Here is a 26,192-nt window from a genome sequence, read left to right as displayed (position 1 = left end):
TATTGGTTTTTCTATATAATTCATTCTATTGGCATTGTTTTGACAAGAATGACTTCAGTGATTCACTACGTACTTCAATTTGACTATTATTTTTTTACATTAAAACTGAAGTAGAAGTAGTAAACTCATCACAATAAATAAAGGCCTCTGCGATTTTTAAATTTCAGTGCGGTTTCCCCTTAAACAATGGTGAAACTCAATTTGTGGAGGATAATATTTCAGTAGTACTTCATCTAATATGACTAATTTTCGATCACAAATTCGATTTAACAATAAGTCGAAACAGTTACCTCATATATTACTTCATTTTTACCTGTATCGGATGTTTACATCTCAGGATAAATTAAACAGGATTCTTTCTATCGAGAATTTTAAAACGTATTTAGATATCCTTAAATTAAAAACACTGCATGATTCCAAATTCAAGAACAATTTTTTTTTCAATCGCAAGTATTCTAATTGAAAAGACGACATATTAAAAAATGTCTCATACACGGAGAGAAATTCTCCAGAAAAATTCTAGTGCTAGCAGGGAAAGAAGGGCGTAAAGTGACAGCCAGGGAAAAATTTCAGTGCTTGCACTCGAAATTTTATTGAGTAGCACATGAATTTTTCCCGTTCTTAAATGAAATTTTCACGGAAATCCCTAGAAATTGTAGCTTAACAGCCCTCGAATTTTTCTAAATAATTTCCCTCCATGTATTCAAAAAATTAGCCGGTTGTTCCCATCGTTCCCCAGAAATTGAAAAATTTTCTCCCTGAAAGTTCCACCAAACAATAACCCAAAAAATCCCTATTTATTATTGCAGACGTGAACACACTGTCCCGCCCCGACCACCTCAGAATAAATAATTTGAGGCAGTATACAGTGGTGCAGAATAAAAACTAACTAATGACAGAGCAAGGGCATGAGTTCCAGCGCTGAATCAAGGTGTAGAGACAACCGCATCAGCATGAAACGTTACGATAGAAAAGTGTACCGGGGCCACATAACCCCATCCCTCCGGCACACAGGGGGAGTCGCGTGACGTAACATGCGCGTTAACCGTACGCTTTCCACCCTTTGCGATATGGGGCCAAGGGGGGAAATGCTGCTGGAGTCGGCGCGTGATCACGGGAAAACCGGTGGGATAGTGCCGGGGGGACGGGGGCGGCTGGTTGAGGGGCGGTAAGAGGGCACGGAGGAGAGAGGAGGCAACGGGATGCTGGGGCGGTTCAACCGAGAGCCCGAGTTCAAGTCAAAACCACCCCGATACTAGTTTGTGTCAGACTACGGAGCGTGAATGATGCTCCCGGTACGCGTTAAGGGTGGTAATCCACCTCTTACGTTTACGAAGAGTTTACGCACAAAATTTAAGTTGAATGGAGTTTTGATGATGAGTGTTGGAGTTTTACTGGTTACCGTGTTCATCGTGCCTGGAATTTCAGCCGCTGCTAGCGAGAAAATACCTATAGGTGAGTTATTGTTTATGATTTTCATCTTCATTTTGTTTTATTGAAGAAAAACTGTCTGAACATCATATATTTTTTTTTTGCTAAAGGGAAGTTGATTGATGTTTTATTAATTATCCATTTTGAAACATTATTAATTTGGCAAAAACAAAGATGACAATTTTTTCCATTTTTTACGTTTTTTTAGAGAAAACATTTTTTGTTTTTTCTTAATTCTGTTTTTATCTGTTAATTTATACGAGAATTCTTCTTCCCTTACAAAAAAACATTGATCTCGTTGGCTACACGTGTGTGACAAAGCGATCTCCAAAGTGTACAAACTTGAATAGTGTGTTTATCGTGTCGGTTGATTACTATCTCCCGAGAATGAATCGTTTCTCTCAGCTATCAAGTAACAGTGACACCCTCCGTCTTGTCCTAAACGACTGCACCCTCGTCCCCCTATTCTGGGGTGAATTTTATGATAAATAACGACTTCACCGCAATTCAAAAGTACTCAATAAGACATTCACTGTGAGAATACAAATGATTCTCATTCTGTTCTGTCTTCTGCCGTATTTTCATTCTTGTTATTCACAAAAGTTTGAGTGGAAGATGCACACGAGTGGAAAAAAATAAAAGGGGTTATACAGAAAAATAGGAGGGGGTGAGGGGGGAATAGCCGTCGGCGTATACCAGTGAGATTGAGAAACTTCTTCATCGGGCAAGTTTTAGATGTCGGCGCAATTGCGAGTTACGGGGGAAAGTTGAACGTCGTGTGAAACTACGCTCAGGTATTCCGCGACTTTTCCCCGCCGTCCTATCCCTTTTTTTTCACTCCCCCTTTTCATTATCACCTCACAATTTGTTTTCCTCCCACCGAGACTCGGATATCTCATGATAATGTGTAGAAAAAAATGTCTTGATTTTTATTGTTCCTCGAGAGGGGGGGGGGGGTGGAAATTATTTTTATGCAGTTTGTCGACCTTGGATGGATGCCATGATCACGAATGCACTGATAATGCAGTGGATAACGGCAGTTGTATTGGACTTGAGCCACAATTGTGATTATTCCCATGGGGCGAGAGTATTATTGGTGTTTTTTTAATTTTATGATTTGTGTTCACTTTTACTGGATTTTAAATTCATTAACGGAATTTTTGGGATTTAATTTTCGAAATGATTGCGATTGGTTTTTATGTTGAGAATATTATCGGTTGGAAATTCATTTGAGTTTGAGTTTATATATAATTTTTGGAAATAGTTGAGTCATCATCACTTTTGTGGATGTGGACGTATTCTCTAAAATTATTTTATTAAGATTGACTTTCAAAAATTGTGGATGACATGCTTGGTACATTTTTACAGAATTTCGAGTGATAATTCATATACTTGGAAATGTTACTATGCAGCACCAGAAAAATTCTCGTGCGGCAGCTGAAAGATTATGATGCCCTCAATCATTTTTCTGGTGCTAAACGATAATTTTTCTGGTATATCATGACAATTTTTCTAGTGCTGCGGAAGAAATTTCTCACTTTAGCTTTGCCAATCAACGAATCTCAATACCATTACTGCATATTCAAAAAATATCAATACAAAACAACAAAAAAGATGGGAAAACAATATGAAAAAAAATCCATATCAACCATGCAAAATGTTGGAGCGATTAAATCGCGATAACAAATATCCAACATTCAAAACACGAAATGATTCATGATAAATTCCGCAGACATAGCCATAATCATAAATTAGAATTATCGTTAAATTTTGAACCAGTCAATTTGTTAATATTCCTATTACTCTGAAAAGTTTAATTATTAAATTAATCATCAATTAAAATATTCTAATTTCGAATTATCTTATCAATCAATAATTTAATTAGGAAGATTGACAGTTAATTAGTCAATCAAAAATCATTTTTATGAAATGTCGTATTATTTACTCAACAGAGAATTGACAATTCCATATTATCAGTTATTTTGCTATTTTTTAATTTCGATGATTACACGTAAAAACTTAATCACTATAAGATTCCAATTCTCTTAGTATTGAAAAATTCTATGATTAATGGCCATCCCTTAAATTCCGTATATTTAAAAAAATCAATTCGTCAGATTTTACCATAATTTGAACTCTCCCGCAGTTCTCCTGAATTTTTTAAAACACTCCAGAAAATTTTGAAATTCATATTTCGCCAAGAATGAAACATCGACCAATTGAATTGAGATGACGGAAACACTTGAGATGCAGTTGAAATTCCATTTGAAATTTGGTACGCTCGTTTGAATGGAAGACCAATGGATCGATCATAGGGTGGGGGGCGGTGAATCCAGGAGAAGGGGATGGTTTTTAGTCGAAGCAATGTGCGCGTATACCAGTAGTACGAATCGGATTTCGGAATGCACCCAGACGAGTGAAAATGCGGTGGTACATCGAGTGAGACAGACCAAACGGGGGAGAGCAAGTGCCGGGGATGGCTCAGAGAGCGAGGGAGAGAGAGAAGGCGGTAGCGAGAGGGACCTATCATCATAGGTTTCGCTGAATATGCGAATCGTATTATTATTCGCGTAAGCGCATTAACGCGGTCGTATTATCGCTTGGCATTGGTAGTTGGAACGTTCCTGTATTGCGAGAGGGATTCACCAAGGCTCAGCTGGAAGGGGAGGAATTGTATGACGTAGCGACATCCTGTCTGTTACTCTCATCACTCGCCACTTGGTGGGCCTTTCTCCTCTCTTCACACCGTCTCTGTTCACCGAACATTTAGCGATTTGCCTAATAATCTCATTACCACATTTGCCCAATAATTAACGGTTTCAGTACAAATTATTCTGACCTCATTAAGTCAACTTCTCCGTGACATTTAACCTCTTCAGAGTGAATTTTGTTGTTTCTGGTTTAATGATATGAGTTTCAACTATGCAGTGTCAACTGGTTTGATTGTGACAAAGGAACTGATATTAATTCGGGAGTTATTATCCATGTTTGAAATTTCATACAAAATGTGAGAGATAAGCTGGTGTGCAACAATAGTTACTGAAATATGAATGGAAAATTTGTCAGTGGAATTATGTTTAAGGGGTAATTTTTGTTTCAAAAATGGGTAATCGTGCAGCGGATTAACTTTTCAGGAATTTTTTCAGAACTTCAGTTAGAAGTGTTAATAACTCGAGGAAGGATTACAAACTTTTTGGTAAAAATTGAAATATCTTTGCAGTATTTGTGAGGGAAATGGCCCAGTAGCTGAAAACTTGGGTACACTTTTTAGAAATTTTTGTCACATTTTGGTTTCACTGACATTTCAGTTAAATTCGTCATTAAAAATTCAGAATTTCATGGAAAAATCAATGTCAACTGTTAATATCAGGTTTCTTATTCCCTGAAATTGAAGAGAAATCAGTACAATTCCGGTAAATGTGATCTTGAATTTTCAATTGATGAAAATTCAGTGCAATTCGGCACTGAATATTCATGTTTTCATTGAACATCTATATACGTCAAGAAATTTTCAAGTTAACGTTGAACAAAAATTTACGATTTTATTGAATTTTTCATAGATAATGGTTATAATAGCTGGACTGCACAGTTTAGGCAATAATAAATAATGAAATACGGGCTTTTAACACGCGAAGCTTAGGCTGAACGGGGGTTATGGCCCCCCGAACTCAATTTTTCCAGCTTATGAGAAAACGGTTCTTACGATATTAAAAAAAACTGTATTCAATAAATTTCGAATACGGTCAATTTTTTGTAAAATTTTGTCCTACATAGTTTCTGCGATATTCAACTCTAAAAGATGGAAATTTCATGAAACCATTTCTTATATGATTCAAACAATTAATTTTTTATTTGATAAAACAGTTATTGTTGCCTACACCAACAACATATGAGAATGGAAAAAGGCAATGACTTTTGAGAATGCAATAAATTAAATCAAGAATTCTTTCCGAAAATCCATAGGGACTAACTTTTGGGTGTTACAATCTTGGGATATACCTTAATATCACTCTCCTGAAAATTACCAGTCGACTGTCCGTGGAATTTAAATTTTTTCCAGCAGTGTAGGAGTGAATTGTGATGAAATTTTTCACCACTCGTGTAAAAAATCTAATTAAATTAAATCAAATTCAGCAACATTGCTATTAAGAATCTCGTTCAACCGCTCTCGCGGACAGAGAAAAAAAATATCGACAAACCCTTCGGTTATATCGGTCCTGGCCGAGACACGTGGTTAAAAGCCCGACAGATTACCATCAGTGCAGATTCCCGTGGATGTACGCTCGTAGAAGCCATTGCAGAAGTGAAAGAGAAAGGGGGAGACTCTGCGGGGTGGAATTCCGAGGGAGACTAAAGAGTGGGAGGTGAATGCATGGAAGAGGAGTGAATGATGAGTACCCATAGAAATACCGTCGTCTCACTTTGCCTCGTGCAAAGGTCCAGTTGCTTGAAAAAAAGGGGAACGAGGGAAAAAAAATTCCTAGAAGAGAAAAACGTAAAACTGGAATACATACGCGAACGTATGCAATGGCCCCCTTTTCTCCCTCCAGCCCCCTCCCCACCCCCCGTCTTGTTTCACTCTTAAAAAACTATGTGCAGAGAGAGGGAGAGAGTAACGTCGACCCAGGTGACGTGCACACGTACACATTGACGATGGAACTTTTAAGCTTTTCCACTGGGGGAAATGGGAGACGAAGCGTGATTTAACCAGCACTGCACTTTCGACGGGTCCTTGACCTGAATGAGAACGCCACGGGGTCTTTGGCAGCACATGCGTCTTCATTATCATTATGTTGAAACAACATTTTCCCTTTTAAGCAATCTTTGATGCTCCCTTCATCCTCACTTTTATTTTTTTATTATAGAAGATAAAAAGGGTTATTGTTATACACAGGTAGAAAATTACTCTTGAAATTTCGAGTAAGAAATGTAGAAAATTTCAACAACGACGAATTTACAGGAAATTTGGGCATATAAAAACATTGTTGTTGTTACATTTTGTTGTTGATGAATCAGGGGGTTTCTCGAGTATTTTATGACATTTAAATTTTTAAATCCATGTGACAATTAAAATGATTGAAAATTGGGAAAATTCGGGCAAATATCGTATTTTCAGGCGGTTGAAAATTTAATTCGATGCAATATGTCATTTTCACGATGAGTTTGGAAATTCAAGCTGGAATTGATTGAAATATCAATGATCACTTGGCTTGAAAAACTATATTTCATTGAATTTTTAAGATGAATGAGAAATTTCATGAACAATTTGATTTTAAATTGAATTTAAATTTACAACATTATCATTATGTTCAAATATTTTTCCCTTTTAAGCAATCTTTGGCACTCCATTCAGCCTCTCTTGTTTTATTGTAATAGATAGAAAAAATGATTGCTACACACAGGTGGAAAATTGCAGAGTTAATAATAAATTAATAATAAATTAAATTGTTAAAATTCAGAAACCTATCGTATTTTCAATATAATGAAAATTTAATTGGATGTCAAATTTCATTTTCACGATGAGTTTAACAATTCAAACTATTATCAAGATATCATCGGGAAAAGAGGCTCAAAGGGATGGCCAGGAAAAATTTCCAGTGCCGAAACTAGAAATTTTATTGGGAAAAACGTGAATTTTTCCCCGTATTTCTGTGAAAATTTCACAGAAATCCCTAGAAATTTAACTACAAATACCAAGAAATTTTACCTTAACAGCACCAGAATTTTTCACAGCCGGTGGATTGTGATTTTTTCCAGTACTCGTACTAGAATTTTTCTAGAAAATTTCTCTCCGTGAATTCAAATCCTCAAAATTGAGAAATCAGAGCCAATGGCTACCCAAATTTCAACCAATTTCCAACGTACAACTATATTTCGCCTTTTTACATATCCCTTCGCTCTGAGAGTGTGAGGTAGAGACGTTTTCCACCCCTTGTCTAGTATCTGTAGAAAAAAAAATGCACGAAGAAGTAGCAGTGGGATGGGGCTGGTCGGTGGTGGGCTAAGGCTGAAAAACCGGGGAAAAGCGGATTGTCTTTACGACGGACTTATTACAGCCAGCTTCACGCTCACTACTGGACTTATTATTACCCCATCCTTGTTTTATCGCTGCTGTTGTATATTTAACCGGAGAAGCCGGCTCAAACTACCCCTAACCAGCGTTCCGCAGAGTATATGGGATGAATTAAGAAATTTCCATCATATCAGAGTATATGGCACCGTAATGAAACTAACTAAGGCTCGGTGGTATTTTTTCAATGGTCCAAAGTTTTTTCTATAAATTTCTTGGGGCAGTCACTGAACCCAGATGACAGGAGTATGATCTATCCATTATATTCAATGTGAAAATCCGTGTGAAAAACCATTTGAGGGGATTTTACAGAGAAAATTGTGATTTGATTGAACCCATTCTTCGTGGCACTTCAAATGTCTATTTATTCATTACATTATTTATCTGCGAATCAATCAACAGAAATGAAAGGAATACGGTCCATTGATAATATTCAATGTGAAAATATGCGTAAAAAATCATTTGAGAGGATTTTTCAGAGAAAATTGTGATTTGATCGAACCTATTTTCCGTTACATTTCTGCTTGAAATATCTTTTCGTTTTAAAAATTCTGTATTTTACATTGTGGCCGAACAATAACATCGTTCTACTAGATATAGGGAATTTAAAAATTTTCATCATAATGGAGTTAAATAAGGCTGGAGGGTATTATTTATTAGTTTAATGTTTTTCAAACCTGGGGCGAGTTCATCGACTGAAATCAAAGGAATATTATATTGAACCCGAAATACACGTGAAAAAGCATTTGTGGGAATTTTACAGAGAAAATTATAAGAAAAATTCTGTTTCTAATATCTTTTTAATTTAATGATTCTTAAAACTTGGTTTATTAATAAATACAGCGCGCTTATAGTAAAACCATCATCCCGAGGGGTATACGCGATGAAATGTGAATTCCCCATCACAATATATTTACCTTAGACTTGGTAAGGATTTGTAAATGGTAAAGATCTCGAATAATAGACAAAATGATAAGTCTAAATCAATTATTGCTTGGTTTTTGTACACTTTTGAAAATTTTTGGCTGAAATTTCTGGTAGCCAAGGACCGAGTGAAAAATTTAGTTTGATGAAAAAATTAATGGAGTGCATCAATTTCAGTCCAGTTATTCCCTAAAAATTAATAGAAACTAGAATAATTCAGATGAATATAGATTTCATTTTTGAATGAATTGAATATTGACAATAAATTAACACGGAACATTCGTGATTTTATTGAAGATGCAAATAGGTTAAAGAATTCTTATCTCTGTGCTGTTAAAAAATTAGGAATTCCATAGAATTTTCAGTGAAATCTGAAATTTTACAATTTTTTCCCCTTAAATCGCACTCAACGTCACCTTCCTAAAAACTCCAAGACGTCTGTCCCTCAAACTTCAATATTTTTCCAACAGTCTAATCAACCGTAATCAATAAAATATGATGGTTTCGGGTTCAATTAAAAATTCCCCACTCTCCCCTAATTGGAAGTTTCCACTTATTCGTTAAGTTTGATTAAAAAAACTGTTCATTAAACTTCGAAACTCCATTCAACAGTGGGCAAGTCAATTACTCACACTTTTTATCGTCCAATTAATTAGTGTTACGTTGAATTGAACAATTCATTAATTTTATTAACTCGTGAAGAAAGGGGCGTTGAAAACAGTAGGTGGGAGGTGAATTGGGATGAGGGCAACGATCAATCAGGGCTATACCGAAATCCTCGTTTGTCCTCATCCGCAGTCAAAGCATCGTTGGAGGATAGAAGCGAGAAACCCGTGGCGATTACGGTCTAATCGAGTGATGGATTTCCCCGTTGGCCCTGGCGCCGCTTTTCTTGTTATTTGATTGATACCCCCGAGAGAGTGTACCTTCTCCACCTCGGTATCTTCTCCCCTTCTGTCGGATTGTACCACTCCTCATTCTCTCGTGCCATACCTCTCATTCTATCGCGTTTGTTGTATAGACATTGCAGTCTCTGGTACGAACTGGCCTTTGGTGGTTAGGTACGCGCGACGTACCGAGCTCCACTCTCTACAACACCAAACCTACTCACTGTGCACCTCCCGTCGGACGCTGTGCTAATGCGATTAATGGCCACAGCACTGCCCGAACAAGACAGCACAGCGACGTGTGTTCCCTAACGCACGGCTTGGCTGAAGAAAATTTAACCTCATTTTTGGTAGCATTTTTCGTGATTTTGGCCAACCTTTTTTACGCGGTTGTCCGGTGTAATCGTAAATTTCAGGGAATGCAGGGAGTTTTTAATGAATATTTTTTTCTTCATTCTTTCGGGGTGTTTCTCTTCATTTCGGGGATTTTATTTCTGGGGTTCTGGGCGGTTTTGAGTTGGGATGGAACGAGGGATTAATTATATTTTTTTGGGACGAGAGGATTTGAAATGAATACAATTGTTTGTTGCTAGAAAATTTCTGCAATTCGTTGCGGTTTTTCAATTAGATCGCGGGGAATAGTTGGCGGATCGTAGGTAGGTTAGGGACATTATGGACAGTCCATGGTTAATCCCGAAATTCTTCGGGAATCTTCATCAAAATTGTAGCAAAAAATTGAATAAATCTAGTAGAATTACAAGATTTTAGGCAGACATTCAAAGAAAATTGGAATTTTTACTATTGCATGGGAGTTAGTGCGTTGCATGAGCTATTTGAAATGCCGTGAGGCTTTAATGATTTGTTTTTATGTATTTATTTATTTAAAAAACTAAAAATCTCCCTTTAATGTAGTTTTTACTGGAAGTGCAACCAGACTACAATCATTTTTAAAATGATTGAAATACAATGTTTTTTTGTCCTACAATTCCCTGAATTAATAACGTTTTTAATTAACTCACGGGGAACATTTAAATAAGCACAATTTTTGTGTGCAATAGGAGTATATTGTGAAAATATAATGTGTACTGTTGATACACTGAAAAAAAAGTAATTCTGCCAATCCAATTTGTTTCAGACAAACAAATGCCCGATATATCCACAAAAAATCGCCCTATAAATTCTTGCCTGAAACATATTTGTTTGGTAGAATTGCATTTTTTACTTCTGAAGGGAAGCATTGTATTCGTCATATCCGAAATTTCCATTCTTTCGTGTCAGGATAACTAACTTTGGCCTCAGGAGTTCGAACATGCAATTTTAGACCATCGGCGTCACTGTGATTATAATTAAAATACCTCCAATCGTTTATCACCGCATGTACGTTTATCACCGTATACACGTATGTGTGTGTATGGAACTGATCGTTTGTCCACAACTGAAAAAATTATTGTTTAAATGAATCCAATTCTGATTTAAAATATTGTTCCCAATGCCATCTTGATTGAGTTCGATCATGAGATTGATTGCATCATCTGCTATTGAAAAAATTTATTTTGAAACCAATATTCAGGAAACGGTGAACAATTTCAAAGTTGGGGTAATATCGACTGCCAATATTGGAACAATGTTTAATTGAATGAATCATTGATTTAATGAATCATTGAATTCAATTTAAAATCCATTGCCAATTGCTTCCAATGGAAATTCCATTTGGAAGCATTTTATCAATTTATTAGCAAAAATATAGTAATTATGTTGTGACGAAAGTAATTTTCCACTTGTTTCTCATTATAATGAGTACGCTTGTTTCGCTTTACTTCGAATTTTAGCTTGATTAGAATTTTCCCTAAGTGATTGGAGGTGCTTTAATTATAATCACAGTGGCCTCTTTTTACACAAGAAACTCGGTACATTTACAGCGTTTAATGTGTTCAGTAGTTTGGTAGAATTAAGTTTTAATGGATTAATTCAATTCTTTACAACGACCTGCAAAATAGGATCAATCATTGGAAATAGTGTAAGAGCCCGGCGGTTGTAATTTGGGATATCACTGGTATGCGTTGAATTCCGTTGCAAATGGATAATTTATGGATGACAGAGAGAGTTGCATGGGATATAATCGCCGACGATCGGTTAGCCAGTTATGCGAGTAGATCTGCTGTGTAATGCAATGCCCATACGCGTTATATATTCCCAATGTCGTTTCTATAATTGATGCATCGTGTTCCTATTAGAATGACAAAACCGCATGAACACGGTTTTCACGACGAAGAGAGCTTCCAATATTGCCTATAATTGGTGAGGTAGTTTATTTTGAAATTGTTCCACTATTTTTTGGATTTTTTGGTGGTCCAATTGGGCTGAAGAAAATATCGTTTGAGTGAGTTTTACGGAAAAATATTCATCGGTTTCAGAGTCTATTTCCGTGATGTTTTGAAAATACTGGGGTAGAACGGGTTATCTTATGTGTAGGTCAGATGAAATGAAGTGTGATCAATTCTTTAAATTAATGATTTTTTGCTGTTTTGGATATTTACTGAATTTGCAAATTTTTCGTGGAAGAAAAAATATTTTGGTTTTTAGGGACATGCCAATGATTTTCAGGAACTCATTTCCAATTTTTAGCAATAGAGCGCTAAATTTCAGTGATAGAAATCAATGATTATCAAAGTAGTTCTCGTAAATGTCTAGTATCTCTAATAAAACTATCTATGAGAGATGAAAGTGTCATGAAGTTGTTTTATATCGAAATAGGTCGAAACTGCCCGATCGCTGATCCTCAATTTCGATTGATCATTGAGTCGCGTAAAGTAAGTCGCTAAAAAGCACGCAGTATTTTCAAATTCTGCAAACTCATAAATTATTCTTTGCGTCATAATTGTCTCGTTTTCTCGTAATTGTCGTTTATGAATCTCATGAATTCCATTTTTCATTAATTCAATTAATTCCAGTTTCCGTTTTTCGAGAATGACATGAATTTCATTGTTTTCCATTTTTTGACTTGGATATAAATTGCGTATTTTAGAAAATACACAAAAACATCTATATCCGTGAAAATTTTTCGGTTTTTTAGAAAATTTGAGGAAAATGTCTATTTTTTTCTTCGAGAAAAATTTAGAAAGTTATTCACTTCCCTATTTGAGAATTGTCGAATTTTCTGAATAATTCAAGAAAATTGTTTACTTTTCTTATTTTTCAACAATTGCGGGTATTGATCGACTCACTTTAAAAGTGAAAAGGAATTGATCAAAGATTCGAATTTATTCCTTAATTTTTCACTCATCATTCATTTTTACATTTGAAATTTAAATGAAGAAAACATCTCACAAGTAAATGAGGTGTGCGTCCGGTTTAGTTGGTAACAAAACACTGATTTCTATACCTACAATCGACTACAATATCGACTACAATCTCGGTACATTGTTCAAAACCAAGTGGTTATATATTGCCCATGAAAACATCTCCGCCGCAGGGGATGCACCTAAATAAAGAATCTCCCCTGTTTGTTCCAATAATATTTTCCGCCGTGTATCCAATATAGCGAGATTATTTTTTCAAAAGTTTCCCGCCCTTCTGCGAAAACTTTCTCTCCACATTTCTATATGAAAGCAGCGAAATAAAATTTTCCAATATCTAAACAGTTGTCAGTATTTATGAAGATCTCTCCGATAAGCCGAGGAAGCCTAGGGTATTAGATTTTTCAACCGGAAATTAGCATGCGATATGTACCCAGCGATGATAGGACACATCGTTGTCATCCACAGTGTACATACGGAAAGGAAATCTCCCGTGTGCACATATGGTCACCGGAAACCCCCACGGTCTTGAGTGTATCTCGATCGATCCATGCACCCATACACCCCCTCCGCTCTCCTGGATGTTTGTAGAGATGACGGCTCGACTCCAATGACGACATGGATCTCATGTGTACATTACGTAATATGATCGTTTAATTACCCCTACATCCCCTCCGCTAATTAACCGCCGGTCCTGGGTTCCATTCAATACTGCATTAACATGAACAATCAACACGAATTCTTCTTAATAGACTTTTTTGCCAAGCTGTGTGTAAATTGATCTTCATCGTGGTGGAAAATGGCCTTCGGGGAGTGCAACTTATCTGCCTCAAGCACTTTTGGAAAAACAACTGAAATTTCATGGACAATGTGGTGGAAAGTTATGTTTTCCCCACCCGAGGTGCACATGCAATTTTGTTTCGCCCCGGCGGGCACAAAATGACATTTTCCTCCCAGGTCACTAAACTTCTCCAATTTTTCCGAATTATCGTGGGATAATTCATTAATCAATTCAAACATTCATTGATTCTCCAATGATTCGATCAAACAGAGACTTCTTAACCCTTGATCCCTCGCGCTCGTTCGCCAGCCTTCACCCATCGCACGTTTAGCGCAGCGCCGCTGGGTTTAACCGAGCGCGCTGCTGCCACGTTGGCGCTTACCGCTACGCCCACATTTCAAGTGTGGCAGTGAATATAGCAACACTGCCGCTCGAGCGATCAACAGGGACTTACTCGCACCGGGCGACGCGGCGTCGCTTTTCTGTCCGTTCAACGTTTTTCTTTCTTTTCTAGCTAAACAAGTTCCCCGAGAATAAAACGGAAAATGCCAGCGCTTAATAGAAGCATTCAACTAGGAACTCTATTTTTTTAAAAAATTTTTAAGCGTGAAGAAACACGCTAAAGTATGAAAAAATGAAACAGGGTTAACTGATAGAAAATTCTGGGATTGCAAATGGTATAGTATCCATAAGTAGGGGAGAGTGGAGCACTTTGCATTATTTTTTTAATATTAATAATCCATTAAAGACTTGGTAAAACGTGGTATTTTTTTTCTTTGTAAAATACATTTCTTCCTCTTCGTGACGAATCCAGACTGAGCTCAATTGATGGATTTATTTCCAAGTTATGGACATTCAAAGAAAATTCAAAAGTACTTTTATCCCTACGTTTTCCTACTCATAATTTAAATCTCTATACTTGAAAATTAAAGTAAATAAATAATAAAAAAAATTAATAAAAATATCAAAGGCCCATCGACAATACAAGTCTTGCTTTATGACAAAAAAAAATGAAAGCGAGACGATAAAAACTTCTCCCTTATTTTTCTACGCCCGTTTTGCCTCAAATACAGGGAAAAATTTTTATGACTAGAAATTTCCGGGTAAAACCGGTGTTTACACGACGCCCCTTTTGCGTTACTCCGTGGAATAGCGCGCGGTCGGGTGAAAGCGGGAGGGAAATGAAAAAAAATATATGTAGAAGAGAGTAGAGTGCTCTGGATGGGTCGCTCTCACCTCCCACCCTCGCAGCATTTCGCTCTATCCGTGAAATACGATGCTTAATGGGTGCGCTTGAGCCTGTACCCGATCCGTTTTCCCATCTTCTCTCCCTCAGGTCAAACTCTACAGGGTTTACGCGACGATGTCTATGCCGCATTTGTCTACAGTTATTCAGTGAATTACTTTCAGTAGAAAATTTGAGTAATATCGCATCATAAAATATTTAGTTACCGGAAGAATGTGATTTGTTTATTTTAATTAATCCCCTCGTGTACCATATTTTCTGAAATTTTTGATATGAGGATGAGTGAAATGTTCCGCGTCAGTGGGCATTGTGAATGCCACGGTGTTTTCCTTCAATTTCTAACATCGCAAAGAGGGTGAAGAGAGAGAAGTGGGCCAAGTGAGTGAGAAACGACTAGAGTGGCGGGAATATTAAAAATTCCAGGGAGCGAATCCCTTAAAAGCGTCGAGAGGTAGACGCGAGGCTGACGGCTCCGATGGCATTGCCATTTCTTATCGAAAATAACGTTATGTCTTTGTACGTGTACCAACGCCCTCTCCATCTTTCTTGTTTTCCACGGGCACTGTGTGGAGTCAATGTAATACGATATTATACTCTGTCTTGGGTGCATATTCATGCAGGAGAAATGCACTCAGAGTCTTATTCGCATTCTTGGGAATTAAATTTTTTTCTCTCTGACGTGAGGGACTGATGGCGAGCACTCAGCACCTGGATTTTTGTCACTATTTTCATTCATTCGAGAATAGGGAGAGGAAACGAGAGAGAATATTTATTTTTGTTCTGGTTCATATAGTCTTGCTCTCTGAGACTATTTCCACAGGAGAAAATAGTTGGTTTATGGTCTGGTTCATGTCCATTGTTGTCATTTATTCAAAAATATCAAGGGATTTTGGAGAAAAATGAAAACAACATTTATCTAATTGTCATTTCGTGAGGTTCCATTAATATTTTGGCTTCATCAGGCACGTGATTCGATTAATGTTCAGTCTCGTTAATATCTAACCCGGTTATATGTGAAAAGATAGCTAATCGCAACAAATTTGATACAAACAACAGAAAAAACGTCAATATCAACGAATAGTTCCTCCTCAGAGATCACAATAACAACAAAGTTTTCATTTTTCTTCAACATGCTTTGATATTTTTGGATAAAACATTTGATATTAATGACATCAATGTTAATGACATTGATGTTCTCTTTTTGAGAGTTCAGTTCATTCTCAGCCCCGAGTCAAATTTTACTACGGAGTGAATTTAATTTTTTACAGTAAACTGTATTGAAAAATCACCGTGGAATATTTTTGACGAAATTTTGGTTAAATTTTTTGGAGCAATCGAGAAAAATTCACCATTCCTTTCGCATTTTTTCCTTACATATGGAGTGAAGAACACCCACATTGGACTTTTGCACTACGAATACTCAACTTTTTTACACTGAGAAAAAAATATAATTCCGTCAATAAAATTTGTTTCAGAGAAACAAATTTCGGTAATTTCCATACAAAATTTCACTCCAACTTCTTGTCTAAAACAAATTTGATTGGCAGAATTATCTTTTCTTCTCAGTGCAGTGATTTTCCCGGAAATTTTTCCTCCCTTCATGGAAGCATTATTTTTTATTCATGTGGGTTACAAACACCTTTTGAAAATCGTTAATCCGAGACCGTGGAAAATTCTAGGCCTGAAACCGCGATCTGTGGGGGTAGTAGGACGGTTTGGCATACACACAGAGAGCCCGTAGTACTGAATACGAGTTGCTGGTTTTCCATTGGATCCACAACCGCAGTGGTACGTCAAGCGGGATTCCAGCGTTTCTGAGGAAATAACACTCTCCACCACCGTCCACCCTTTGGCCCTTTTCCTCACCAGTCAAACTCGTGTGTTGCCCTCGTAACAGAGTCCCTAAAGTTGAGGCTTATCGTAGAACCGAAAAGCTTCGAGGATGACTCAACGACAGTCATATTCCTCTTCAGTTCTTAGGTTAAATCCCGCTCCCCCTGGCGCGCCCCTTGAATGAAAAGAGGAGGAATTTGGAATTAATGAGACCGCGGATGTCTGACTCGCTCGGACGGGCCTCAATGGCCCACGGGATTATCCGAGGATATATAGTAGAGTCAATTCAACTGAATTCCCCGTCATCCCCTGGGCGATTTTATTATTATTTTTTTTATATCCGAGTATTTATGTGTAGGTATCAGGTATAGCCAGCACGCTGTATCGTCGGGGAGACGAGAACCCGACGATCCTCAACGCGCCGGGATACGCTCGATTAATTCTTTTCTTCGGTCATACGCCGCCTCGATGCCTTTACCCATCTCACTTCTTTCTTCACATCTTTTCTGGGTTATTCCTAGTTCTTTTATTGAAAAGAACAGAACAGATGTTTTCAGGGAGGGAGGTAGAGAGAGAAACTATGAAAATTTTGCGCCAACAATTTTTTTTTATACGGAAAAACTGTAAAATTATTTTTTACTATGGGAACATTGCAATTCTTCATTTGAGAAATAGAATGCAGGACTCTCATCACCACACTCAAACATTTATTTTTGAGAACGAATGAAAAACTACGACGGGCTGAATGAAAAAATACGGCTGACAAAATTAAAATATAATGGAGTCTGTTAGAAAAATAACTGTTGAACATGGTAAACATAATCCCCCCCCCCATTCCAAAATGAATATTTTTGAATAACCAAAGTGAAAAGCCATATTTAATCTTCTTTATCCTTGAAAATTATTATCAATAATTTTTCTCGACGCAAAAATATTCAAATTGCAACGGTTTCGATAAAAAGAGAAATTTCCACTAATTGAGAGACCCATTTCTCTTCAGAAATGGATTTTTATTCACATGGATTTCCCAATCCTATTTTTCTATCTTCAAATTTTGGACATACTTTGCCATTTCATTCAGTGAAAAAATAGTTCTCTAGAAGTAAAAAAATGTCAGAGATTTTATCATCATTTTGATCCCGGGCTCAGTGCAACGTTGAGAACGTCATAAAGGTAATTGCCAATAAACGGACAGAAAATACCTCGTGACTTCATGCAATTTCAAAAATATTATGAATAATATTTCAGGAGTTATTCTATGCCCCTTAAAACTTTCATTGTCCCCTAAATAACAAATCCCCAGTACCATCCAGGAAGGCATTTCTCTCCCCATCCAATTGGTCGTACAAAAGCGTAGAAAGCTATTTTGTTATAATCCGAGTTAATTGAATACAAAATGCCATTCTAAACTGGCATATCCAATCCTCCTCTTCTCGCCGTGCTCTCGACGTATTTCGAATACAGAATAGTCTATTCATACAAAAATATCAGTTGCACATGTAAAAGAGCAGTTTTTTGCCAGTGAAACTAATGGAGATGAAATTTAAAAAATTCATCTCGATTGGATGTTAATATAAATGAATGGAAATGGAATATTCAATGGCCTTTCACAACCACAAAAGTCCTCGAGGCATTCAGGATTATTCATCGTGACATTTATTTTTGTTTTATCATGTATTTAACGTTAATTGCACCGTAATTTTTCCACTCAATTTCATTCTAGAGCGTAAATGGGGGAGAGAGAGAGGTGATGGCGTGGTATTTCGTACTGGCAATATTCACGAATGTTTCGTAGCTTTGATTCGGTTATGCGCGGCACTGTGCTACCCAGCGGCGTGCTTGAAATTCATTTCAACCCCCTCTGCTCAACACATCCAACTGGCACTTTCTTACCCTCTCCCCTCTTCCCTGCCCCTTTAACCCCACACACCTACACTTCTTAGCTGTTATTTCGTTTCACCCAGGCGGAATTGAAGCCGCTACGGTAATGGGATGAGCACTACGGCGTTGCACGGAATGGCCGGGACTAAAAATGAAAGTATCCGTGCTTCCAGCTACCTTCAGCCTCGCCGCAAAACCTTCAGATGAGCGAAAAAAGGAATATAGGGGAGAAAAAAATGTTGACTTTACTTTTACGATTTGTAGTGGAAATTGGAGGAGATTGTTTTTAATTCTGGTGAATTTTAAGAATTGAAGGGAATGGAACCGTTGTACGGAGGTGCGAGGGAGGGCCTTAGAATCATTTGCACGCCATTTTGAGACTCGCTCTTTCATTCGTTTCCGAGTTGAAAACCAGAGTTGTGACAACATTGTCCGGTGGGGTCTAGGACTCTCCCCCGGTTGGGAAATCACGCTTAAAATCATTTGGACTATATTTCGGCACCCACCCCTGCACTCAGACCCCATTAGACAAATATGAATATTGTTGAGAAAACGTTCACATAAAATGTATGTGAACGTTTAACCAATTAATATGTTGTCAACCAATTAATATGTTGTGAAAATTATTTACTAGTCTACTATCTGCATATCACTTATCAATTGATTCGATGGGTCTAGTTTATTGTCTAGATTTAATTTGAGAAGTAAAAGTTGAGGGTCCACGACCCGCTTCTTTACTTAAAAGGAGGGTTTTACGCTCAAGAAATCGTAAATTACGATCTTAATAGGAAGGTATTTTACGATTTACTGTGTAATTTACAAAAAAATGGTAATGGTCGAATACAAAACCCTAAATTACGTTCAAGTTTCTCCGAATATACTCCTTTTTCAAGCCAATTATCAGTCCAAAAAAATCTACAAATTAAAAAAATATATAATCATATTTATAAATAGTGTTGGATTATTGAGTCAAATTCATAGAATCCATTCAACTGAGAAATGACGGTTACAAAAACGAATCGACGTGGAGGGCACCAGAGAGTCGCCTGAAAGTTTACATAAACATAAACAATAATTTCATAGGGAGAAAGAACAGTGTGTTCATCCATTAGATGACGAATATTCTTTTGGTCTTTGTGACCAGCATTTAGTCTCCTAGAGAGACCCTTAGAGAGTAGACGTTTCTTCCTCGTGCAATTTAAATAAAGATAAGAAATTCAAGTTCAATGCATTGCATTTCATATTTATTTAGATATCCCATTTGCAATCAATAGAGATAGTTATTCCTACTGGTGATTGTTTCCACTCTGACTCCAAAAGAATTAAATTCATTCGAAAGATTTTCCCATTCTGTTCAATGTAATAATGAACTAATGAATAAAAGGTGCCTTTTCATCCACTCCATATTAAATCCATTTATCACTCGAAATGGAAACTCCACGATTTTTTTTTCGGTTTCAACTTGGCGAGAAAAATAATTCGTCATTCATCCGAAAGAACTCCCAAAGGGATTATTTTTAATGCCCTAGCTGTTATTTCACAGAATGAACTCACGCGTATAGAATTTTTTTCAAACACAAAGCTCTGACTCTCTATTTTCACCTGTATATTTTTCAAAAAAATATCCCGTCTCTCACTGCTTTTGAAGTGGCCGAGCGAGAGACCAGTAATTCCCATGTTTGTTTATATCGTTTTGAAGTTGAACCGCACCAACGGCTTTGGCCTTTTCACTGGAGAATCACAGTCCAATCTTTTGATCCCAACTGCGGTCGCGCGTCGGACGCAGGCGCATAGAACTATAAATCCCTTTAAATTCATCCGCCAAATGTAAACTGTTGGTTTTTGCTATAAATTGAATTAAATGGGGCACATCGTTTATTCCGGTTTACATAGTAACCGAAAATGTGTTTTGCTCATGGGTTCAATTAGAATAATAGATACTGGGTGCTTATTTTTATGAATCCCATCAAAAACCTTGGTTGAAGCTATGGCATAATCTCTGACATTCATTTCCTTTTTCACCATTATAACGGAATTACGTCCGTTATACCTGGGTTCAAAGTATTCTCATTTTCTTCATTCCATCATGCATATAGAAGTTCTGGGGTTAAGCGTAAATTTAACAATAAAATTTTTACTGTAGTATTTTCAATTCGGGAGTTCATTTGCAATGAAATTTAATTGAATTGATTATGGAGAGAAGATATTAAATGCATTTGAATGAATTCTCGCATCTATTGCCGGATAAATCACTGCACTAACATCAAAGGAATGATCAAAATACAACAAATTTAAAAAATTTGAGTATAATTTCCCGACGGATTCTCATTTTTCAGTGTATTAGAAAAAAAATGCATATTTTGACATTTTCAGCTGGATAACAAGAACATGGCTGATTTTGCTCAGGGAGATTGTGCTCAGAATCCAATCAAAATCGAATTAATAGATGCATTGATCATTCTAACAAAATCAAATCCCATCATTATTCTCGGTAAAAATCTTAACAAAAAATTGGAAAGTTTACTTTTCGAGGAAGATGGAATAATTTAAAAATTGAAATGTTTGAAAATTACGAGCTTTTTCTGTAGATAATTTAACAATCAAGTTTCTACCATAAACATCATTTATTCGGAATCGTCACAAATTTATTAATATTCAGAATTTTACTCGAAATCGAATTCATGGCTAAAAAACTGAAGTTTCCGAAAGTTTGAACAATTTCAATTATTTATTTATAAACAACAAATGTTTTAAATAATTCTATGCAAAATGTAATTTGAATGACGCTGAATACTCATTATTTTTTTCAATGTTTCTCACGTAAATGAATTGACAAATATGATGATCGGAAATGGTTTAATCTATAGTGTGGTCTGTACCAAACAGTAAAAGATACTTGGATATCCTTAAAACGCAGATATCCTTGGACAAAATTTTGGTCAGATATGTTTGCAAAAACGAAAAGACATGGAATCAAATTGTGGAAATTGCAGACATCAAATCATGGAAATTGCACATTCGTTTTTGGGCTCATTCCAATAACTTCTTCCCTTCGGGTCGGGAATTTAGTACTTTTTTCTGGGTGTGGATTATCACATCTCAAAGGGTATTTATGCATCTGAGATGTAACAGGTATTATATCCATCTTGAATTTCATTTCATCGTAAATTGAGAATCAAAAGTAATTAGTTAAGAGTTAATTTGTGATAATCAACATTGGCACAATGTGCACAATGATAAAATGGAACTAGAGCTCAGAATACAGTACTCCCCGTTGTGTACCATTGAGCCAACGCAAGGATTGCCGACCCGACAAGTCGTCTGCTGTTTTGCTTTTAGCACCAAGGATTACACTCAGCTTTTCTCGGCATTCAGCGGGCCTGCTTAATCATTCCTCTCGCCCCAGGGGTGTTACAAAACACAACTCCTCACTTTATTAAATTTTCATTCTCATGGAAGATAATTTTTTTTCCTGTTTCAGGTGAGTTCAAAGAGCCATGTATATTTTTATCACGCGCCGGGGTGATTTGAGGGGTAAGTGAATTCACCGAATAAAACAATTCACTGAAATTTTCATTGAAATGTGACGGTAAAATTAAAGGGACAATATCATGTCTTCTTTTTCTGCCCTCGGGGTGAAGGAGAAAAATACATTTCATACAGATTCCCCCTCGTAGAATTGTCTCCAAAATCTCGATATATCCCTGGGTCATATCTACCCCATAAAAGTCCAATCTTTAGCCCTCGACCAGAGATAAACCCTCATTCAGAAGCCCGAGAAATTCTCACACCGTCGCGACGTTAATACGAATTTATGTCCTCGGACTTTACCATCTTTTCTTAAACCCTCACACCATTTCCCTCGTACTTTTCTCTATTTAATATCTGTGTACGTCGTAAAGGGATATTTATACTCTGCAATTAGTTATCGAGCCACACATGAGCAGATCAAATATTCATGCCAGAAAGTTTTTATCCGTTCGATTCTGTCCCTTAGAGATTGCCCAGTGCAGCTGTCGGTGCGATTGCAGTCAATCTATTGATTTTCAAATAATTGTATTTTGGCGAAGTAATTGTGATGCGGAATCGTTTTCTAGGCTTTCTCACCCTCTGTTTAAGCGGAAAACGTCAACGGAATTTCAGGTTTCTCAGAATATTCAAGTGAAATGCCAATTTTTGTGTCAAATCTGTAAATATATATCAATATTGCGTAATCACTCACATCTGTGTAGGAATTTTTCTGTGACGGAGACAGATTGATATTTCAGTGGAACTAAAATGTGGTAAAAATTTCTAAAAAGTGTAACGGATATTTCAACCAAAAATGTTCAACATTTTGGGGATAAAAATTACAATTCCATTGAAAATTTCAGAAGTAGACTGATTTCTCAGTAACAATAAATATAGAAACTTAAACTTGCCCATCAGTCGTTAAACATTTCAACATTTGTTTCTTGAAATTCTAACAGTCTAACAGTGTAATTCCTGCATAGTTAAAATTTTTCCACTGAAATTTTCTGTAAGGGTCTTGGAAATGGCAACTGTAAATTTCAGTTTAATTATTCCGCGAAAATTGATGAAAAATCAAGAAAATTCGGAGAAATCCCTTCTTGAATTCCCGATTACTCTGAATTTTCAGGGAATTCTTCCAAAAACTCCCGCAATTTCAAGAATTTCAAAGGAGTTCCCTGAAAATTGAAGGGAACTCGACAGTCAATATTCATTTCTACTCGAAAAATCATGTAAATTGTGGAATGTCCGTCTTCATGCCACTAAACAATTGGGACTTCACTTGAATTTCCAGAGAAACTTGAAATACCATTGGCTTTTTCCCCTTAAATCGAATTCAAGGTCTCATTCCCGAAAATTCAGCTAAAATTTTTTGAACATTGATACATTGATACAGGGGTATCATTGAATACCAATGAATTTTCACCTCTTAAAAGCTTTTCATAACAATGCAGGTGCACGCCAGAGGTGCATGAGGATAAATAAACGAAGAGGCAAGAGTGCTACTACTGAGATCTATGTACACATAAAAGAGGGGCAAGTACGAGTTATACACAGAGGTCGTGGCAGCACTCGGGGTATGAAACCGGAAGTCGAGAAAGCCCGGCCGTGTTTTGTATCGCCACAGTGCGTTTTCTCTGGGCCACTAGGCACCGCTGGGGGTCGCAGGGTGGGGGGGATTGAATAGGACTGACTGTGGGCTCTAGTTTTCACAGTCCGCCTCTATCTCTTCCTCTTCTACTCTCGCACATTTTCCCTCTTCTTTCCACTTCTTCGTTTAGTACCGTTAGCAGTGGGCACTAGTTTCCATTCCCTCAGGTGGCGCTTTTGGGGTGGGGAGCAGAGGAATGAGATGAAGAAGAGGTGTAGGAGAGGGTAAAGAGTGGAATAGGAAGAGAGAAATTATAATCGCGCCACTTACCACGGCCCCGGCATTTTCTGCGTCGCCCCTTTAGTTTTCCACGCTGTAATTGTGTTTACGAAATGACACAAGAGTTACAGGGGGCTTTATTTCGTCGGTTGGGAGTTTTCTCTCTTTCTCTCTCTCTCTCGTGTATACTACCACTCCATTTGCACTGGTTATGGCCCCCTCCTGTCTCGAGGACCCACTTGACAGTTTTATTTATTCAAAAATAAGAGTTGAAAAAACATCAATTACGCTTTTATCTTTGAATTGAAATGTTGCAAAAGTTGGGGGGAAAACTTTGTTCTCCACTTTGCGTGGGAACAATCGGTGCTGTGAACTTTGTCTGAATTATTCTTATTCATTATAAGCTGTGGGAATAATTAACTCCATAATTAACAGCTGAATTTGAATATTAAAACCATTAAATTTGTGGATTCAATTTCTTCTTTTTAATTAAAAAAATTACAGAAACACTTGAACATGTGGGGGGAAAAACAACTTGTGAAAACACTATTATTGACAAAATCTTGAAGTTTGATGTTGGTAAAGTTCAGTGTACTAATTAAAATGTGTATTCACTTAGATTTTTTCGGTGCATTTTCTATGTCGCTTCTTTAGTTTTTTAATTGTGTCTGCGAAATATCTTGAATCAAGAGACTTTTGTCCCTGTTTTTAAGGCCATTATCTTAGAAAGTGTAAAATAAAAGCCCTTTTATAAAGATCGAATGTTTATTAAAAAGATTAGCGTGAAATGAACAATTAAAAAGATGTAAAAAGTGACAGGATACCTCCGCGGAGAAAGACACGAGATAAAAGAATGACGGAATAGAAAGGGACGATCTTACATGAAGATAGTTGAGAAGGCTGAAAGGAACAAATACGCTATAAAGATGTGCAAAAAAAAGAGAGAAAAACTGTCTCAATTGAAGGTATGATTTTTTCCCGGTCTGTTCTCTCTCTTCTCTGGATACTGCTACTGCTTCATTTGCACTCCACTGTTGAAAATTTTCGGCTGAAATTTACGGTACATTTTCATCAACTTCGTTGTTGATTTCATCAATTCCGCTGAAATTTCAACAAATTTCTTCATTGAAAATCCTCAATTTGACGAACAAAATGAATAGAAACTGTAAATTTCAGCGTAATTATATCATAAAAATTAATTGAAATTAGGAAAATTCATTTCAATATGCCCTTGCATTTTCCTTTTATTAAAACTTCACCGTAGTGACATTATTCGCTTCATTCGCATTATACTTGGTCATTATGAACTCCAAGAATAATTAACTTCATAATTAACAGTTGAATTTAAATATTGAAACAATCAAACCCCTTTCAACTTTTCTTCCCACAAAATTTTTTTTCAAAAAACTGGATCACGAGAGAAAAAAACGTAAAAACAAACAAACTTGTGAAAATCCGGAAACTTGATGTTGAAAATTTTCCCCATACCAATTAGAGTGTGTGTGCATCGGAACTTTTACCGTCTAACGAATTCCCCCGAAAGTTTCAATTTACCGGTGCAGTTGGTGTACCCGAAGGTCGATTTCAGACTCCTGGGTTCTGCGGCCATCGGTAAAGTTCGACGTTTACAGTCACTCAGGAGTGTTTCGTAACACGTACAGGCGAAGTAGTGCGGCTAGATGAAGGTGAAAAACAAAGAAGAAGCCGGAGGTGATAGGTGGGTGGAGGGAGATGGCAAGATGGCCAGTGGGCGTTTTGGGCTTTGCCGGATCGTGAAATGGTTCTCCTAATGGCCCGGGGATTGAAATAAATACTGTGAGATCGTTATGGCTCTGAGGCGAGTTCAGCTACTTTATGGCTATCTCTTTTACTTTTTCCTCCATCCCTCCGCCTCTTGGCAAGGGTGGGGGGCGGGGGGAAGTGGTGGCTTCTTTTCTTTTATACGAAAGTATCAAACAGAGAAATAGAGTCGGGGAAAAATGTTTACGCGACCGAGATGTCGGTGTGTTTCCATTCTCCGCCGAGAGTCCAACAACTCCATTACTCTTCTCTATTAATAACGTTCTCAAATCCCACTGATCCGCTCCATTATTTGCCTACCGATCCGATACCCCCGATAGGTCAACCCTACGATAACGACAGAATTTTCTTGTCAATCGGAGAATAACAAGTGGGAAATTGCTTCTGTCACAACATCGTCAATATATTTTTGCTAATACACTGTTAGAAATTTTTTAAAATTTCAGGGAAGATATATTGAATCTCATGAGAGTGACATTGTATCGGATTTAGAAAAAAATGGTTATGAAATTTTAAGTTTGAAGTAGAATCCACGGAAATTTCCGCGTTGAGGATTTGGTTCTGATTGGACATCGCTGTTATAAACTCTGGTTTTCAATTGAAAGTCTGAGTTGTAGACCCGAGTTTGTAGCATCGATGTCAGACAAGATATGAATGTTTTTT

At 37.0% G+C, this 26,192-nt stretch overlaps 1 protein-coding gene across 2 annotated transcripts in view; it reads left to right on the top strand.

Annotated features, from left to right (window-relative positions):
* The first annotated feature begins 1,272 nt into the window (after nt 1-1,272).
* Nucleotides 1,273-26,192, top strand: part of LOC107047660 (glutamate receptor 1) — a 261,472-nt gene continuing 236,552 nt past the window's right edge. For both annotated transcript variants that reach the window (XM_015270463.1, XM_015270458.1), the window contains exon 1: nt 1,273-1,455. In XM_015270463.1, the coding sequence (XP_015125949.1) occupies nt 1,284-1,455 (172 nt within the window). In that variant the 5' untranslated portion in view covers nt 1,273-1,283. The remainder of the gene's footprint in view (nt 1,456-26,192) is intronic.

The sequence above is a fragment of the Diachasma alloeum genome, unplaced genomic scaffold (assembly GCF_001412515.2).
Source record: "Diachasma alloeum isolate Michigan unplaced genomic scaffold, Dall2.0 Dall_scaffold_00183, whole genome shotgun sequence".
NCBI lineage: Eukaryota > Metazoa > Arthropoda > Insecta > Hymenoptera > Braconidae > Diachasma > Diachasma alloeum.
This window is presented reverse-complemented; position numbering and strand designations above follow the sequence as displayed.